The 20702-nt window shown below is 38.2% G+C and overlaps 1 protein-coding gene across 4 annotated transcripts in view; it reads left to right on the top strand.

Annotated features, from left to right (window-relative positions):
• Positions 1 to 20702, top strand: part of LRRC28 (leucine rich repeat containing 28) — a 200620-nt gene that overhangs the window by 158137 nt on the left and 21781 nt on the right. For 2 of the 4 annotated variants that reach the window (XM_052659597.1, XM_052659595.1), the window contains 3 exons: positions 4102 to 4277; positions 6179 to 6338; positions 7111 to 7248. In XM_052659597.1, coding sequence (XP_052515557.1) covers positions 4102 to 4277; positions 6179 to 6338; positions 7111 to 7210 — 436 coding nt within the window. In that variant the 3' untranslated portion in view covers positions 7211 to 7248. The remainder of the gene's footprint in view (positions 1 to 4101; positions 4278 to 6178; positions 6339 to 7110; positions 7249 to 20702) is intronic. The other 2 variants (XM_052659598.1, XM_052659596.1) reach the window with 1 other exon arrangement.

Here is a 20702-nt window from a genome sequence, read left to right as displayed (position 1 = left end):
TTACATTTAGGTCTGTAATTCATTTTGAGTTAATTTTTGTATATGGTACAAGGTATGGTAGAAGGTCCTATTTTTAAAAATTTTTTTTCTCTCAAATCTGCACTTTTATTTAACTTCTTATAAAACATTTCCATGATAACTTTTGTGTACTCATCTCAGTCTGGAAGTTCCTATTTTTTACATATGGATATACAGTTGTTCAAATACCATTTGTGTAAAATACTAGCCTTTCTCCACTGTATTTCCTTTGTACCTTAGTTGGAAATTAGTTGTCCATGTATGTATGGGTCTGTCTCTGGATACCTTGTCTTCTCTGTTGACCTGTTTGCCTGTTTTGGCACCAATAATACATTGCTTTGATTACCAAGCAATTTTAAGTCTTTAAATTAAAAAAATTTTTTTACTGTTCTAGCTGTTTCGCATTTCTATATAAATTTTAGAATCAAAGTTTCAATTTATATATATTTTTAAAGGCCTGTAGTTTTAATTGCGTTGTGTCTATAGATCAATTTGAGCAGAATTAACATCTTAACAATATTATGTCTCCTAGCCTATGATCACAATAAATGTCTTAATTACTCTGCATTTTTTGTAGGGTTCTGTGTATATGTCTCAGACCCTGTTTTTGTTTCAGATTTACCCCCAAGTATTTCATATTTCAAATAGTATTATATATGGTGTTCAAAGTTTTTATTAATTTCCGATTGATTATTGTAACCAATAGAAATATAATTTCCTATAACTGATCTTGTATCCTCCAAACTTAACAAGCTCACTTATTAGTTCCAGCAGGTTTGTTAAGGACTATATCAGACTTTCTACATACAGCCATGTCTTCTGGGAAAAAAGATAGTTTTACTTCTTCCTTTCAAATCTGGTTGCCTTTTATTTCTTTTTTTACTTTATTGTACTGGTTAGAAGCTCTTTATTCCTAGTTTGCTGAGAGTTTTTAAATTACAGATGCATGTTGAATTTTGTTAGACCCTTTCTCCACATCTTTTGAAGTGATTATATTGTTTTTCCTTTTTAGGCTTTAATATAGTGAATTACATTATTTCCTTAAGATTAATACAATCTTGATTACGTAAACTTCATTTGATCATAACGACTTTATACATTGTTAAATTAAATTTGCTAAACTTCTGTTTAACTTTTTCCGTCTATGTCTATGTGTGATACTAATTGCTTCTCTTTTCTTGTTATGTGTCCATTTGGTTTTGGTGTCAGGATAATGATAGCTTCAGAGAATGAATTGAGAAGTATTCCAGTCTTTCAACTACGAGTTCAACTTCATTCATAAATGTAGGGCTGTTCAGCTTCTGTAGATCTTGAGTGAGCTTTGCTAATTTTTGTCCTTCAAAACTTTGTATTAGTATAAAGTTGCTTCTTACCCTTTTATTATCTGTAGAAACTGGGCAATGTCTTCCTCATATTAATATTGGTAATTTATGTCTTCTCTCTGATTAGTCTAGTTAGAGGTTTTTTGAGTTTATTAATGTTCTCAAAGTTCCAGCTTTTCTGTTTTCATTGATTTATCTCTATTACTGTTTTCTATGTTATTGATTATCTTGATGCTCTTTATTATTTCTTTTATTTACTTAGGGCTTACTTTACTGTCTTATTTCTGGTTGCTTTAGGTGAGAGCTATGGATGCAACACATCTTTCTTCTATTGATATAATGACCTTTTCTGTCAGTTTTAATATCTATCTTGGTTGTTTCAGTCATGTGGTTTTTTTTCCCTCATTGTATGTCATTTTTGGTTGGATGCCATGTAGTGTGAAATTTATGATGTTGATTGAGTGCAGAATATTTTTGATTTCATGTAACTATTCTTAATATATGTCCTGGGATGCATTTAAGTTAACTGGAAACAGTTTAATCTTTCAGATATGGCTATTAAGGATTTGTTGGGTGGGAATGGAATGGTGTTCAGTCTAGCACTAATTACTCACTGCTCCTGAGATAAGATTCTGCTCAGGGTCCCTTGAATTGTTGATGTTTAAGTCTACCTGATAAGAGCAGGAGCCATTTCCAGCCGTGTGGGATTGCTGGGGCACTGTTAGCCTTAATCTTTTCACCTCTTCCTTTTTCCAGCCTCAGGTAGTTACCTTGCATGTGCTGATCAGTACTCATCTGAATATTCCAAGAGGGCCTTCTGCAACTCTCCAGAGTTCTCTCTCTGTACATTATATCTCTCTCCCCTAAGGTTCTCTGTCCTGTGAACTCTTACTGTTTTGGGCACCCTGAACTCTTAGTTCCCTGTCCTCAAGTTAAGGTGCCTACCAGGCTGTGACTGAGTTAATTCTTCTCTTCAGTCAAGTCTCTGCTCAAATGTCACCTTTTCAGAAAGACTTTGATTATGTTATCTGAAATGGTATAGCTCTCACTCCCCTCTTCACTCTTGTTTTAGCATACGTGTATCTTTTAATTGTCCATCTCTCCTCAGTATAATAAGCTCAATTCTGATCTTAAGTATGTACCTAACAGAATTTCATGCTCATGTGTATCAAATAATACATACAACAATGTTCATATAGCCCAGCCCTGGAAACAGCCCATACATTTACCAGTACTACACAGCAATGAAAATGAATAAACTATAGTACACTCAGTAGCATGGGTGTATCCCAGGAAGATAATGTTGACAAAAAGAGCCAGACACAGAATTTGTCATGCTGTTGAAGAAGGCAAAGCCAAACTATACTGTTAGAGTTTGAAAAAATGCTTCCTTTTGAGATACAGGTTTTGCCTAGTAGGAAGGCCAGTGTGGCCTCCTGAGGTTCTTTTTGTTGAGCTGAGTGGAAAAACTGAGTAAAATTAATTGAGTTCTAGGTCAGATACTCTCTTCTCTGTAGAACCTTCTCTAATTCCCTAGACAAAGTCAGTTCCTCCATCTTCTCTGACCCAATATTAGAATAATTATATTGTTAATTATATCGTAATTATTACATTTTTCAAGGGAAGGAAGTCATTTTTTTTTATTAATTTGAGTATCTTGACTTGTGTATAGTAAGTTTCCTGGGAATATTTTCTGATGAAATAGTGCCTAGTCACTCTAGTATCTGACTCTTTGCTGCCCCGTGAACTGTAGCCCGCCAGGCTCCTCTGTCTATGGGATTCTCCAGGCACGAATACTAAAGTGGGTTGCCATGCCCTCCTCCAGAGGATCTTCCTGACCCAGGGATTGAACCCACGTCTCTTACATCTCCTGCATTGGCAGGCGGATTCTTTACCACTAGCGCTACCCGGGAAGCCCATTTTCTGATGAAAGGAATGAGTAAATGTAGGAACTTATAGTGAACAAATAAGCCAAGGGCTTCTGTCTTCCAGTACTGTACCTTCTTCATTGCCTGTCTCTAGACGAGCATCGAGAGTACCTCCTATTGTGTCTGGAGAGTTAAGGTTTGTTGGCACCTGTTTGTCATTAGAGAAGAAAGGTGTTGAGGTGTTTAGGTAACCTGGTGATCTCAGACAGGAAATGGGAAGAGATTGGACTCCTGAGTTTTAGTAACCCTGTAAAGCTAAAGGAACAGCAGTGTCTCTGCCTTCTGGTTATGCATGGCTGTAGGGAATAGTGTGTGATTTGGCTTATTCAGTACACCCTGCCAAGAATATTTTCTCCACAAGTTTATGGAAGTTATCTGCTACCATTAAAAATCTGTTTACTTTGTTGGGTGTTTTCCGCACACAAAAATTCTGTTAAACCAAGGTATTATAACTTAACAGAGTTCTCTTTGTTCCTTTCAATTTTGAAAATTTCAATAAACATAAACTTAGAAAGGGTAAGAAAATGAGGATAAATGGAGCTTACTAAGCAAATTGTGTAGACCCGACGAAGGAAATTCCTTCCAAGTTTGTCCTTACTGGCAATGCCTGGACCTCAGTGAAGATTTTAGCTGAGTTCCAAATGATGAGTCTAAATTTCTGTGCCAGATTTTATTAAGGAACCCAAGATAGCATCTGTTCACTTTGAAAAGAATTTTGGCAATTCCGCAGTGTCTTAAAATTCTAAATGTATATTTTGATTAACACATTTTTATTGGCACATATAGTCATTTCCTTTTGGCTAACACCACTGTGAATGTGTGTCTTTCTGTAGCTGTGGTGCTCCCATTCAAGTTTCTGAGGTGAAGCTGCTTTCCTTTTCATCGGGGCAACTAACCGTTTTCCTCCCTGCTGAGGTGAAGGCCATAGGGACAGAGAAGGATCATGTCCTGCCTCTGCAGGAGCTGGCCATGAGGACTCTGCATCACACCTACCACGCTTCTCTAAAAGGTACATGGGACCTCACTTTTCTTTTTTCCCCTACTTCTTATTCAGTGAGCTTAGGGATTGTGTTTTGTGCTATTTTGATGTTCACTTTCAAAATTGTGGTAAGATGTACCCAACATAAAATTTACCACCTTTACGTGCTCAGTTCAGTGGCATTAAGTACATTTGCTCAGTTGTGCAATGGGACATTTTTTGTAAGAGAAAAGTTTAATATTTTGTCAACACTGATCCCTTTAGCAACCCCTACAGACACAGAGAAGCGTTCGCTAGATATGGTGTTCAGTCAAAAGAACAGGTTACAGGTTAAACTATGTGGTTGAAATTGAAAGAAATTGGTTTTCGAGAACACATATTTGGTAGAAGTGAGAAGACTGGCATTGGTACTTTCTCCCATAAAAAAAAAAAATGTGCAAAGATCTTACCCCTAAAGCAAAGTTGGTACTTCTTCCAACATAGCAGGCTTTTGCCTTGCACCCTCCTCACATCTGAGAAATTTATATATGTAAAGGAAAATTAATTCCAGGACCCTGTGGCAGTGTTACCACAGGATGCCAACTCTTGGTTTGGAAAGTCTTTAGTAGTGTATATATGTCTTAGGTGATGTGGAGTGGACCTGAGATGCTTTAAAAAAGCACTGCTGCTGCTGCTGCTAAGTCACTTCAGTCGTATCCAACTCTGTGCGACCCCATAGATGGCAGCCCACAAGGCTCCCCTTGTCCCTGGGATTCTCCAGGCAAGAACACTGGAGTGGGTTGCCATTTCCTTCTCCAGTGCATGAAAGCGAAAAGTGAAAGTGAGGTCGCTCAGTTGCGTCCAACTCTTCGCGACCCCACGGACTGCAGCCTACCAGGCTCCTCCATCCATGGGATTTTCCAGGCAAGAGTACTGGATTGGGGTACCATTGCCTTCTCCTAAAAAAAGAAGAAAAAAAAAAGCACTAGGCAATGTTAATGAGAAAATACATTTCAAGTGTTTTTAAAACTGCTAAATGTTTTGTCCTTGCTTTAAAAAAAGAAAAGTTCGTACAAAGACATCTAACATTAACCTCCCAGGAATGTATTGTTTTCAAAAACTGAACAGAAAACTGAAATTATTCACCTATGAACAAATTACATTTTTCAAAATGGTTATTGAAAAATCTGGACAGATACAGAAGATAGTAAGATAATTTGTATTTCCTTCCCAAAGATGATTCAGTGAATTTTAGGTGTCACCTCATCATGACTATTTCTCTCTCTCCTGGTGTTCACTGTCAGTAGCAATCCAGGGTACATTTGTGTTCAGGATTGCCCAGACGCCTAGGATATTTTGCTTTAAACATTTCTTTTGTGTGCTCAGAGTAAACTAAGGAAAAAACATCCCATTTTTATTAATGACAGCTCATAGAGGGAGACAGGGAATCATTATTTTTCGTTTTCTTTGATTTCTTTGTTTCCCCTTTTCATTCTTTTCAGTAAGTGTAATTTAGCTTGAAACATTCTAAATCCCCAGTAGATTTAGGAGGAACTTAATGAAAGTCTGTTTCAGTCTTCAGTCACAGACCTTTTTTTATTTGGTCTTACAGTAGTTTGCAGACCCTCTCTGGGTAAACCCAACAGCCTTTCTGGTCTTTGTTCTTAAAGAATATTTGGCCTTATTCTTTCCTTGCTTCCACCTCAGGACAGCTCAGGTTGCTCTTCAAAGAATAGACTTAGGGTTTCTCTTAGTGTCTAAAGTATAAAAAAAATCTTTCATTTCCAAATAATGTTATGTTTTCATTCAGTGCCTATCAGATAACAAAACTTTCCACCTACAGTACTTTTCACTAACCGAATTTACGTGTTAACAGTGAGATGTATTATAAGAAGCCCCGCTCAAGGATGTCTCATTTTCTGTTCGTGTGTGATTTCTCTCTTGTGTTCCAGATCTGGACTTTCTGTCTCCAGTCTCGTTACCCAGAAGTCTCCTGGAGCTGCTGCACTGCCCCCTGGGGCACTGCCACCGGTGCAGCGAGCCCATGTTTACGATTGTCTACCCCAAGCTCTTTCCCTTGAGAGAGACGCCAATGGCAGGGCTGCACCAGGGGTAATCATGCCTAAGTGGGCACCAGGGCTTATACCTGGGCGAGGGGTGGGAATGTGGGGAGGGGTGGAGGGCACACGTAGAAAGTGCTGTCCAGTCAGCAGCTTGAAAGGGGCCTAGAGTGCTTCCTGCCATACAACTAAATGAAACAAGCGCACATTTTCAGTATAATAAGAAAACTGGGCTTCCCTTCATTACATTTTTGGTCTTGTGAAGAATGGTTTTATTGTATATGTTGTTTAGAGTAGCTCATTCTTTGGAGAAGTGTTTTCCTGCTGTTCCCCTATTCACAATAGTCTTTAGGCAGGAGTGTAAGAACAAAATATTTGTTATATAATGGGTCCAGCCCAGCCCTTCTATTTAACTCACATTGCTAACTGAAAGTGTGTGGCTGAACATTGTGTGTGTGTTTCTGTTTTGAATTTCTAACACTTCCAAATGGCATTCTCTTGCCACTCTGTTTCTTGGCACAGTGCCTTGAATTTGCAAAGAATGTTAACTAAATAAAAAACTCCATACTGGTAGTTTAAAAAAGAATACCAGACAATTAAAAATAGGACATGAAATGAAAAATCTTCCATTAGTCCTGCCTCAGCTTATAGATTTTCTAAATTTAGGATCTTCTAAGTTCGCATTTTTCAAAGTTGAAAAAAAAAAGATGCTATAATACCTCACTTTATCCTCAAATGTGGTATTTTGGGTTAGTACATTTTTCAGGAAAACTTGTTACCCCTATTCAGTCCCAGAAGCGTTTCCTTTATAATCATTTTTGTAGAATGAGAGCAAGCGTGGGCAGGGTACTGCACCTCTCAGAGCCTCAGAATGGAGCTGGAACAGCCTGCTGGGCAGGGCATCTGAGGATCAGCAGACGATGAAGGCAGACACCTGGCACATAATGGGTGCTCAGCAAATGGTAGTTACCTTTCCATCTCTCTACCCACTCCTTCCCCAAACTGCATTTGTCTTTTTTCTTACCTGAATAATCCTGTTTTGCTATACTTTCAGTTCTTGTTTCAACTTTCTGTATTTTTAGTTTCCTGCTTCTTTACCGTGCCTGCCTCCAGAAGCCCTCCTCCAAACCTTGCTAATCTCCTCCTTCTGATCAGAGCTGAAAGGATGGAGTCAGGATTTGAGTGTTAACTACATGAGTAATATTAACAAATGAAATAGGCACATCTGTAAGAAGCAGTAGGGAATATATTGATCAAGTCACCGGCCATGATTCTGACTCCTTCCCTGGGAGATCTTGGGCAAATTGATGTAACATTTCTGAGCTTCATCTTTTCATCAGTAAAATGAACTTAGTAATCATATCTATTTAAAAGCTCATTGTGAGGATTAAATGAGATTATTTTATATAAAGAGCCCAGGATGGTACCTGGCATGTAATACATATTGAGTAACTGTTAACTGTGATATCTTTTTGTAGCTCAAAAACTTAAAAATTTATTTTGTGTATATGTCTTTAGCAAATGATGTTTATATTAGTAAGATATCATTATAGGAAAATCTTAAATTCATTAAACTGTAGTAAAATCCTTCTGCATTGTTGTTGCACAGCTTCCTGTAGAGGACATTTCCTTACAAAAAATGTAAAAATGAAAACAGTGCAGTATGGCAAGGATGCTCTGTTAGCAGCTGATAAAATCCTAAATACCGATTTAAAAGCTAAATTTTCATTTCATCATGGTAATTAATTTGTGAAAATAAAGTAGATCCTTCAAATGAAGTCATTTTTGTGTTATCTTTACATAAAATTTGGGAAACTTATTCGATAAGTATTTGCATATTCTATTTACTGCTACTTGTTTCTCTGCTTCAACCAGTATGAATATCTTATATTGCTTGAGAACATAAATATAATATTGCTAGTTTAGTAAAATGAGTGTATCAAATACATAGATCATAGGCAATGCCCTTTTGTTAATCTATGCCAGAAGTGCCTATGTTTATAGCAAAAACTGAAATACCAAGGTACAAGCATGGCTTTCTGTGGTGAGTTAATGCTAAGATTTGAATTTTAGAATTTGTATATTTCATTTGATCCACTGGACTTTGCTCCTTCCCATGTTGCTATGGAGAGTATATTAAAAGCTTTGAATTCATTTCCTAACATAGTCTTTAAAGTACTTTCTTTTATAACTGAAAACAAAATACTTGAATCTCAATAGCTTATTGCTAAAAATAAATCAATATTTTTAATATCATAAATTCTAAAAGGTCTTGACAATATTGTTTTTAAGTTTTCTAATATATTCAGTTCAGTGTACATTGCTTGTCATAAAATAAATCAGCGTATCAGCCAATATGTAAATTAATGTGGATATTTGGCATCATTTTAAAGGAATATATTGAATATGCTTCTAAAATACCAAGTCTCATACAAGTATTAGTTCCAACCTAAGTTTAATACAGAGTCAAGTAAAAAGAAATTGCAGTATTTTGCATAAACAGTAAATACCAAAATCTTCAAATATCTATAGAGAGAATAATAGCTAGTGTGTTCATAACTTTTGATCACAATAGGCATAGCAAGTTTTCATTTCCCCAAATTACTGTTCATTTGTTAAAATGGAGAATGTCAACTCAGAGGATTATTTATTCCTAGAACATATGTCTGGCTTTTCCCACATGTGTATGAGCCTTATAAATTTTGTATTTCCCAGTAGGAAATCCGGCTAATCAAGGTTTTGCAAGGGTGTTTTATTCATTTCCTACAGATGCCTCAACAGAATACCACAGAACTGTCTGACAAAAGATCTGCTGTAGATGTTGTCTCAGAGATCTGAAGGCTAGAGATGTGAAAGGATTGGTTCCTTCTGAAGGCTGTGACAGAAGGGTCTAAACCTTGTAGATAGCCATCATCTCCCTTCTCTTCACATTGTCTTACTTATGTGTGAGTCTGTCTTGGTGTCCAAATGTTTATAAGGACACCAGTGACATCGCATTAGGGCCCTTCCTGATGACCTCATCCTAACTTACCTCATTATACCAGCAATGACCCTGTTTCCAAATAAGGTTATTGTTTTATTCTGCTAGGGTCACCATACAAACAAACAAAATACCATAGGCTGGCTTAAACAACAGAAATTCAGTCTCACACAGAAGCTGAAGTGTGAAATCAGGGTGTATATGGTTAGGTTGTGCTGAGGGCTCTCTTCCTGGTTTGAATTTAGCCATTTTCTTGCTGCCTCGAGTGGCAGAGAATATGATCACACACATGCACACGGTCTCTGGTGTCTCATCTTATAGGGGCACTAATCCTATCATCAGGACCCCACCATTATGAACTCATCTAAGCCTGATATCTCCCAAAGCCCCATATCCAAATACCATCACACTGGAGATTAGGGTTTAAACATATGAATCAGTGGCAGGATGGGGGGACACAATTCAGTTGATAGCAGTCACATTCTGGGGTTTTAGGGATTAGGACTTTAACATGTGAATTTAGGGGGATACAATTCAACCCATAACAGTCTGTCCTCCAGAAATTCATGTTCTTCTCACACACATAATAAATTCATTCCATCCCAACACTCCCCAAATGCTAACCTATTCCAGCATCAACTCTTGAATTCAAAATCTAATCTTAAGTATCTAAATCAGGTATAAATAAAACTCAAGCATAACTCACCATGGGACAGAACTCCTCATCTATGAATCTGTAAAACCAGACTGGTTATCTTCTTTCAGTATACGATGGTTGGGACAGGCATAAGATAGACATTTACATTACAGAAAGGAGAAAAAGAGATCATGAGTTTCAGAAAAGTCCAAAACCTAGAAAGACAAATTCCATTAGATTTTAATACTTGAGAATAATCCTCTGGTTAGACGCTCTGTCCTTTAGACCCTCTGGTGAAGTGGCCTCACCTCCTTAGCCCTGAGTGAGGGCCCTGCTCTCTAAAACCAAGGAAGTTACCCCACCCTCTGGAATTGGAGAGGTGACCCCATCCCCAGGGTTATTCTTCCCTTTACTTGACAGCTTGTTTCCTGCCTGTGGAATCCCAGAAGTCTGACAGCATTTCTTTACCCTTTTGCATCTCTGTCCCCTCCAAGCTGTCAGCATTTCTGCTGAAATGGTTGAACAGATCACAAGTCTCATGCCTAATCTTTTAAAGGTTGTCTAGCTATACCCTTGGTGTTTTCTCCAGAACATGCTTTCTCATTTTTTGCAGGTAGCCTGGGAATTTCCCAAATCTTCAAGTTCTGATTCCTTTTTGCTGAACAGCTCCCTGAATTTATCTCCCTCCTCTCACATTTTACTGTGAGCAGCAAAGAGAAACCAGGCCATGCCTTCAGGAATTTGCTTAGAAACCTCCTCAGCTAAATATAGGCGTACCTCATCTTTTTGTGCTTCATTTTACTACACTTCACAGATAGTGCAGTTTTTACAAATTGAAAGTTTGTGTCAACTCTGCATCAAAAAAGCCTATTGGTTCCATTTCTCTAACAGTGTTCGCTCACTTCCTATCTTTGTGTCACATTTGGTAATTCTCACTTGGAACTTTTTCATTATTTTTATACTTGTGATAGTGGGTCTGTCATCAGTGATCTTTGATGTTACTCCTACTACTCGCTGAAGGCTCGGATGACGGTTAGCATTTTTCAGCGATACTTTTAAATTAAGGTATACACATTGGTTTTTTAAAACATAATGGTTTTGCATACTTTCGACTACATTATAGTGTAAAAATAACTTTTATATACACTGGGAAACCAAACAATTTGTGTGACTTGCTTCATTACACCATTTGCTTTATTGTGGTGGTTTGGAACTTAACCTGCAGTATATCTGAGGTATGCCTGTACCCAAGATGATCACTTACAAGTTCTGTTTTCATTCAGCATAACACAATTCAGTTGAGTCCTCTGTGCTTTCTAACGATGATGATCTTTCTTTCATTTTATAATAACACATTCCTCATTTTTGTCTAATACCTCCTATTTCCAGCAACATCCTGTTCACGACAATATATGTGTTGTCTAAGACAGTAGAAGCTTTTGCTATAGCCTACATTTCATAGGATTTTTCCAGGCAAGAATATTGGAGTGGGTTGCCATTTCCTCCTCTAGGGGATCTTTCCACTCAGGGATTGAACCCATGTCTCCTACATCTCCTGCTTGGCAGGCAGATTTTTTATGATGGAGCCACCTGGGAAGCCCCTTTTCTGTAGTTTTCCTCTTTCATTTGTAAGCCCTCACCTGATATTCTTTAATGTCTATATTTCTACCAGTAGTCTCCACAAGGCAAAACTCTTCTAGCCTCTACTGCTTAATTTCAAAGTCACATCTAGATTTTTAAATGTTTGTTACAGCAGCTTCCCTTACCAGTAGCTGAATTTGTATTAGTTAGCAGTCTCCAGAGAAACAGAACATGTATCTATATCTGTAAATAATAAATATAGGCAGAAATTGATTGCTTTTAAGGAATTGGCTCACGTGATTTGGTAGCTGGCAAGTCCAAAACCACAGGGCAGGCTGGCAGGCTGGCAATTCAGGAAAGAGTTGATGCTGCAACCTTGAGTCTGAATTTCACAGGGCAGCAGGCTAGAAACTCAGGTAGGGTTTCTATGTAGCTGTCTTCAGGAAAAGTCCTTGTGCGTCTTTGCTCTAAAACTGATCGGATGAGGCCCACCTACACTATGGAGCATTATCTGCTTTACTCAAAGTCTGCTAATTTAAATGTCATAAAGGGCTTCCCTGGTGGCTCAGACGGTAAAGAATCCACCTGCGATGCCTGGGTTCGATCCCTGTGTCAGGAAGATCCCATGGAGGAGGGCAGGGCAACCCACTCCAATATTCTTGCCTGGAGAATCCCCATGGACAGAGGAACGTGGTGGGCTACAGTCCATGGGGTCACAAAGAGTTGGACATGACTGAGCAACTAAGCTGCAGCTGCTGCTACATCTGAAAAATACCTTCACAGCAACATCTAGACTGGTGTTTGACCAAATAACTGAGTCAAGTCAAGTCAAGTTGATAAGAAAATTCACCACCATACACATTCAAAAGGTCTCAGTTAGATCACCAGAATGTTTTGAGACAGAAACTGCCCAGAACCCCAGTGTTCCTTTCCATGTCACTTGATTAAATCTGGTCCATAACAGATACTAACAGTGTATGCTTTGGTGTTGGTGTGTCACACATGTGACATCTGTGCTCTGGTACAGTAAATCCCTGGGGCTGGAATGAAAGAACTCATAAGCATTAGGGGGTCAGGAGACCCAGGTGGAAGTTGAGCTATGTTACTTAATACTGTAAGATAGGTACTATTATTAGGAGAATCATGCCTTCCATATGGTTCAACCTAATATAATCCCCATGTTATGGGGGTAGGAGGGTGTGGAACTGGGTCTCAGGAAGGTTAGAACCTGGGCCGGGACCTCACAGCACAGCTGGGATTTGATCCATTTAGCAGTCTGGCTTCAAATCTGTGTTTTAGACACTATGCTATAATTATTAATAGCTACTGGATAAATCACTACCTACAAAGAAATTTTGAAATACAGCTCATAAAATGAAGATAAACTCTAATATTCTGCACAAAATACTTCTGAAAAATATATATGTGTATATATGCATGTGTGTGTGTGCACTAAGAAATCCCACAGGATGTAAATCTAATTGTAAACTGTGATCACCTTGAAAGGGAAGATTGTAGGGTTATGGAGTAGTCAGGTGGGGACTTTAAGTTTCAATTCTGTATACTATAGAATCATATGAATATTCTCAGTAAGGATGTGTTTTTATAAATATACAAAATAATAATAAAAAGTAGTGTATAGCTAAAGTGAAAAGAAAGTGAGAGTTGCTCAGTCGTGTCTGACTCTTGGCGACCCCATGAACAATACAGTCCACGGAATTCTCCAGGCCAGAATACTAGAGTGGGTAGCCTTTCCCTTTTCCAGGGGATCTTCCCAGCCCAGGGATCGAACCCAGGTCTCCCACATTGCAGGTGGATTCTTGACCAGCTGAGCCACAAGGGAAACCCAGTATATAGCTACTAACAAACAACCTCAGTCGTGTCCGACTCTTTGCGACCCCATGGACTGTAGCCTACCAGGCTCCTCCGTCCATGGGATTTTCTGGGTAAGAGTACTGGAGTGGGTTGCCATTTCCTTCTCCAGGGGAAATTCCCAACCCAGGGATCGAACCCAGGTCTCCCGCATTGTAGGCAGACGCTTTACCATCTGAGCCACCAGGGAAGGGACTTAAGAAAACCTTTTGCTTGAAACTTTATAAGGTTAAAAAAGAAAAGGAAAGATTCTGCTAGCAATTTTTAAGTTAAAAATGTTTTTAAACAGGTTACATAAGGTAAGGTAAGGTAAAGTCGCTCAGTCGTGTCCGACTCTTTGCGACCCCATGGGCTGTAGCCTACCAGGCTCTTCTGTCCATGGGATTTTCCAGGCAATAGTACTGGGGTGGATTGCCATTTCCTTCTCCAGGGGATCTTCCCGACCCAGGGATCGAACCCGGGTCTCCCACATTGTAGACAGACGCTTAACCATCTGAGCCACCAGGGAAGTCGTGATACCCAATTTTTGTCAGCCATGGGTATATATATAAATACATATAAGTGTGCGTGTGTGTGTGTGTGTGTGTGTGTGCATGTGTGTGTGTGTGGTTTAAATTGTTTGAATATGTAGGAAAAGTCTTGATGGCTCACCAAAGCACTGGTTTTCTTTGAGTAGTGTTGAATTTTTGCAACAAACTGGTGTTGCTTTAAAAGTTAAAAATGATGTTCAATTATTAAAACATTAGCTGACCAATGGTTTCTTTTTTACTTATTTATTTATTTGCAGGGGAAACAAAATAAATTTTTTCAAGTCATACATTATCATTGAAACAAAATTAGAAAAAAGAAGTCTGCAAAAGGAAGTGTATCAGATGGAAGTACTGCCACTGGAAATGACACCTCTTATAATATTATTTAGGTTAAAGTAGAATATCTCTTAGTTGACTTCTTAACTGAGGATCCAGATTCTTGATGCTTCCTATTCCTTTTTTTTTTTTAATCAGGGTAAGAGCATTTAACATGAAATCTACCTTCTTAGCAAATGTATAAGTGTACCATACAGTATTAACTGTAGGTACTGTATTATACAGCAGCTCGCTAGAACTTACTCATCCTGCATAACTGAAACTGCACCCACTGAACACAACTCCTGCTTCTCCCTCCCATAGTCCCTGGTAACTCACCATTCTGCTTCTGAGTTTGACCATTTTAGATATCTCACGTAAGTGGAATCATGCAGTATTTGTCCTATAACAGGCCTACTTCCCCTACCATATTATCTTCCAGGTTCATCTATGTTGTTGCAAAGAGCAGGACTTCTTTTTTAAAGCTGACTAATATGCCAGTGTGTGTGTGTGTGTGTGTGTGTGTGTGTGTGTGTCTTAGTTGCTCAATCATGTCCAACTCTTTGAAACCCCATGGACTGTAGCCAGGCTCCTCTGTCCATGGGGGATTCTCCAGGCAGGAATACTGGAGTGGGTTGCCATGCCCTCCTCCAGGGGATCTTCCCAATCCAGGGATTGAACCCCGGTCTCCTGCATTCCAGGCGGATTCTTGACCGTTTGAGCTACCTGGGAAGCCCTCTATTGTATGTGCATTCCATATTTTCTTTATCCATTCATCTATTGATAGACATTTAGGTTGTTTCCATGTTTTGGATATTGTGAACATGGGAGTGCAGATACTTCTTTGAGACTCTGACTTTAAATCTTCTGGATATATACTCAGAAGTGGGGTTGCTGGATATGTTCATTCTATTTTTTAATTTTTTGAGAAACTGTATTCCATAGCGACTGCAGCATTTTACATTCCCCCCAACATGTATAAGGATTCCAGTTTCTCTCCATCCTTGCCAACACTTACTTATTGTATTTTTTTTTTTTTTAGAGCAGCCATCCTGACAGGCATGAGGGGATGTCTCATTGTGATTTTGATCTGCATTTCTCTGATAATTTGTGATGTTGAGAGCCTTTTCATGTGCTTATTGGCTGTCTCTGTGTCTTCTTTGGGAAAATGTCTATTTTTAAATCAGATTGAGTTTTTTTTTGCTATTGAGTTATAGGAGTTCCTGATATACTTTAGATCAGTCCATGATTAAATACAGGGTTTGCAAATATTATCTCCATTCTGCAGGTTGCATTTTCCTTTTGCTGGTTGTTTACTTTGCTGCTTGGAAGCTTTTTAGTTTGATGTAGTCCCTCTTGCCTATTTCTGTTGTTTGTGCCTTTGGTGTCATAGCAAAGACCAATGTCAAGGGGCTTTTCCACTGTTTTCTTCTAGAGGTTTTATAGTTACAGGTCTTATGTTTAGGTTTTTAGTTCATTTTGAGTTGGTTTTTGTGTATGCTGTAGGATAAGGGTACGCTTTCATTCTTCTGCATGTAGATGTCCAGTTTTCCCATGCTATTTCTCGAAGAGACTGTCCTTTCCCATTGTATATTGTTGGCTTCCTTGTGGAAGATCAGTTGACTGCCTGTGTGTGGGTTTATTTCCAGGCTCTCTACTCTGTTCCATTGGTCTATACATCTGTCTTTATACCAGTACCATCCTATTTTGATTACTGTAGAATACTTTGAAATCAAGAAGTATGATGCCTTCAGTTATGGGTTTTTTCCTCAAGATTTGTTTAGCATTCAGATCTTTTGTGGGACAATATGAATTTTGGGATTCCTTTTTCTGTTTCCACTATTAAAAAGCCATTGGAGTTATTTCCAAATAGCTCAGAATAATGGATCCACTCAGTTATTATTCTGTCCAGTTAGTCAGCAGACATGCTGTGAGCTGGACACTGTGGTGGTAAGGATACCATGGCTTCAGCTGGCTGCTCAAGCTCACATTTACAGAGCTTGGTTCTTCCAGGAGTTCTCCCTGGTCTTTTAAGCCTGAGTGGTTACATGAGAGAACAGTATGTCTGGGTAACTCTTGTTGCTAGGGTAGGGGCCCGTCTGTTAGAGAGTGTGCAGGACTTAGTCTGTTTGGACAGGTTAATGCTCCTTTTTCCCACTCATTAGTAGTTTATTTTTAAATAGTGTCTTCTATCTAATTCTTATATGATTAAATGACATCACTTATGAAATATTTCACATTGCCTTACCCTTGCTTTTTGTGGGTATTACTTTACAACAATAATGCTGACATTATTTTCTTACTTATGTTTGGGTTGTTTTTTCCTTTCAGCAAAAGCCTATTTGTTGGCACCCTCTTTTTTTTTTTTTTTTTAATTGAAGGATATTTGCTTTACAGAATTTTGCTGTTTTCTGTCAAACCTCAACATGAATCAGTCATTGGTATACATATATCCCCTTCCTTTTGAACCTCCCTCCCATCTCCCTCCCCATCCCTGTAGGTTGATCCAGAGCCCCTGTTTGAATTTCCTGAGCCATACAGCAAATTCCCATTGGCTATCTATTTTACATACAGTAATGTAAGTTTCCATGTTACTCTCTCCATACATCTCACCCTCTTCTCCCCTCTCCCCATGTCCATAAGTCTATTCTCTATGTCTGTTTCTCTGTTGCTGCCCTGTAAATAAATTCTTCAGTACCATTTTTCTAGATTCCATATATATCTGTTAGAATATGATATTTATCTTTCTCTTTCTGACTTACTTCACTCTGTAGAATAGGTTCTAGGTTCATCCACCTCATTGCTAAGTCGCTTCAGTCGTGTCCGACTCAGTGTGACCCCATAGATGGCAGCCCACTAGGCTTCTCTGTCCCTGGGATTCTCCAGGCAAGAATACTGGAGTGCGTTGCCATTTCCTTCTCCAGTGCATGAAAGTGAAAGTGAAGTCGCTCAGTCATGCCCAACTCTTAGCGACTCCATGGACTGCAGCCCACCAGGCTCCTCCGTCCATGGGATTTTCCAGGCAAGAGTACTGGAGTGGGGTGCCATTGCCTTTTCCATCATTAGAACTGACTAAAATGTGTTCCTTTTCATGGCTGAGTAATATTCCATTGTGTATATGTACAACAACTTCTTTATCCATTCATCTGTTAATGGACATCTAGGTTGATACAGCCACTATGGAAGATGGTATGGAGGTTCCTTAAAAAACTAGGAATAAAACCACCATATGACCCAGCAATTCCACTCCTAGGCATATACCCTGAGGAAACCAAAACTGAAAAAGACATATGTGTCCCATTGTTCATTGCAGCACTATTTACAATAGCTAAAACATGGAAGCAACCTAGATGTTGGCACCCTCTTAAGATGACTTATGAAATTTTGCATGGGTCAAATATTCTTCAAGAGATTTAAGTAAATTATTCTTAACTGTTTTTTTCCTCATTGTGTCACTCAGCACTTCTGTATTGACCATCTGCTGTGTGTGAAACTCTGTGCTAAGTCCTAGGGATTCCGCTGTGATTAAACCACCTGATACTTGTTTTCCAATACATATCTCACTCCTAAAGGTCTAGGGCATGACAGCTCTAGTAGAGAAACTATATATTTAAGTCTTTGGTTCTGCACACAGAATCTTCCCATGTCATTTTTAACATAAATGTAACAAGAAATATATTATTAGATGATTGTCCTATAATCCTCTTACATGTTAATATGTTCACAAGCTTGGGATTTCATCTGATCAATTCTGTTTAATATTATTTTACTTCTAGCTCGAATTTCTGTATGAGTCAAGGATATGTTTTTTGTTTCTAATCAGAAAGAGGTTTGTAAAGAAAACACCACATTTCTTATGATTTTGTTGGGCTCCAATATGTGCAACAACATTGTTATCCTTAAAAATAGTGGTATTTCTGTATTTTAAAACTGAGCTGAAATGCTCTTCCTTCTGCCTTGCCTATAAATATACTCAAGAGACATTAAAGCAGCAAATGTCATGTCTGATGTTCTTTGTAGAGTTTATCAGCATCTTCTCCTAATTGGAGAGTTTACTGCATAGCTAAAAGTTTTTTCCCTGAAACTATCATGTCCCTGGTGCCACAGTTCGGTAACTTTTTTAAAGGGCCTAACCAACACAACACATTGCCTGGCAGTAGACCTGTTGATGTACTTGTAACAACTTAGATCGTTAATGAAACAAGCAGTTAAAAATATACTTTAAGATGAGCCTCCCAAAAGTAAATAAGTATATGTATTATTCAGCCATTAAAAAGAATGAAATAATACCATTTTCAGCAACATGGATGGACCTAGAGATTGTCATACTGAAGGAAGTAAATCAGAGAAAGAGAAATACCATACACTATCCCTTACATAGGAAATCTAAAATGAAACAATACAAATGAACTTATTTACAAAGCAGAAACAAACTCACAGACCTGGAGATGAATTTCTGATTCATTCTAAGGGAAGGAATAGTTAGGGAGTTTGGGGGTGATATTTACACACTGCTATAGTTAAAATGGATAATCAAAACGACCTTACTGTATAGCACAGGGAACTCTGCTCAGTATTATATAGCAACCTAAATGAGAAAAGAATTTGAAAAAGAATAGATTACATATACATGTATAACTTAGCTGTATACCTGAAACTAACACAACAATGTTATTCAACTATACTCTGATATAAAATAAAAAGTTTTTTAAAAAGTAAATAACTACACAGACTTGGAATTTCTTTAAAGCACAAATATAACACCTCCAGGTTGCCTGCCTAACCCTGTTGAGCATCATAAGTAATTAATGATGATCCAGTGGGCATTATGCTTCAGCGAATAGCAATCCCACATATATTTATGAAATTGGATTCTTTTGCTTAGAAACTTTCAGTTCAGTTCAGTTCAGTCGCTCAGTCGTGTCCGACTCTTTGCGACTCCATGAACCACAATACACCAGGCCTCCCTGCCCATCACCAACTCCCGGAGTTCTCTCAAACTCATGTCCATCGAGTCAGTGATGGACATACATCCAACCATCTCATCCTCTGTCATCCCCTTTTCCTCCTGCCCTCAATCTTTCCCAGCATCATGGTCTTTTCAAATGAGTCAGCTCTCCACATCAGATGGCCAAAATATTGGAGTTTCAGCTTCAGCATCAGTCCCTCCAATGAACACTCAGGACTGATCTCCTTTAGGATGGACTGGTTGGATCTCCTTGCAGTCCAAGGGACTCTCAAGAGTCTTCTCCAACACCACAGTTCAAAAGCATCAATTCTTCAGTGCTCAGCTTTCTTTATAGTCCAACTCTCACATCCATCCATGACTACTGGAAAAATGATAGCCTTGACTAGATGGACCTTTGTTGACAAAGTAATGTCTCTGCTTTTGAATATGCTGTCTAGGTTGGTCATAACTTTCCTTCCAAGGGGCAAGTGTCTTTTAATTTCATGGCTGCAATCACCATCTGCAGTGATTTTGGAGCCCGGAAAAATAAAGTCAGCCACTGTTTCCCCATCTATTTGCCATGAAGTGATGGGACCAGGTGCCATGATCTTAGTTTTCTGAATGTTGAGCTTTAAGCCAACTTTTCACTCTCCTCTTTCACTTTCATCAAGAGGCTCTTTAGTTCTTCACTTTCTGCCCTAAGGGTGGTGTCATCTGCATATCTGAGGTTATTGATATTTCTCCCAGCAGTCTTGATTCCAGCTTGTGCTTCCTCCAGCCCAGCGTTTCTCATGATGTACTCTGCATATAAGTTAAATAAGCAGGGTGACAATATACAGCCTTGACATATTCCTTTTCCTATTTGGAACCAGTCTGTTGTTCCATGTCCAGTTCTAACTGTTGCTTCCTGATGTTAGAAACTTTATTTGTCATTAAATTGTGGTATGAAGTATATCACTTCTATGAATGATTTTTTACTTAACATAATTATCTTTTTCAAAAGCAGGAAGAAATATGTTTAGATAGCTGATCCTCAAAAATGAACTTGCCTTTTAAGATAATTTTGTGCCAAAGTTTTTATTTATCTAGCTATCCACATTCTGATGTATCAAATTATCTGAACTAGGGTTCTAAGGAACTTTACTTTTTTTTTAATGAAGGTAATACAAAGTATCTAATAACTTAAAATTCAGATAGCATGTTGCTGCTGCTGCTGCTACATACAGAATTGTATTTATAAATCAGTTTGGAGAGAATTGACATCTTCATTATTTCTGAATCTTTCAGTGAATGAACACAGTATGTCTCTCCATTTATTTAGGTATTCTCATTTCTTTTATCAGCATTTAATAATTTTAAGCACCTTTAAATGTTTTAAGATCATACCCAAGTATTTCACTTTCTTCATGTGATTATAAATGGTATTATATTTTAAATTTTCAATTTCTATTATTTATTGTTAGTATATAGAAAGGTGATTAATTTTTATATTTTGATCTTACATACTTAAAACCTTGTTGACCTTGCTTAAGAGTCAAACAGTATTTTTGATA

The sequence above is a fragment of the Budorcas taxicolor genome, chromosome 21 (genome assembly GCF_023091745.1).
Source record: "Budorcas taxicolor isolate Tak-1 chromosome 21, Takin1.1, whole genome shotgun sequence".
Lineage (NCBI taxonomy): Eukaryota > Metazoa > Chordata > Mammalia > Artiodactyla > Bovidae > Budorcas > Budorcas taxicolor.
Note: the sequence above shows the minus strand (reverse complement) of the source record. Positions and strands in the feature narration are given on the sequence as shown.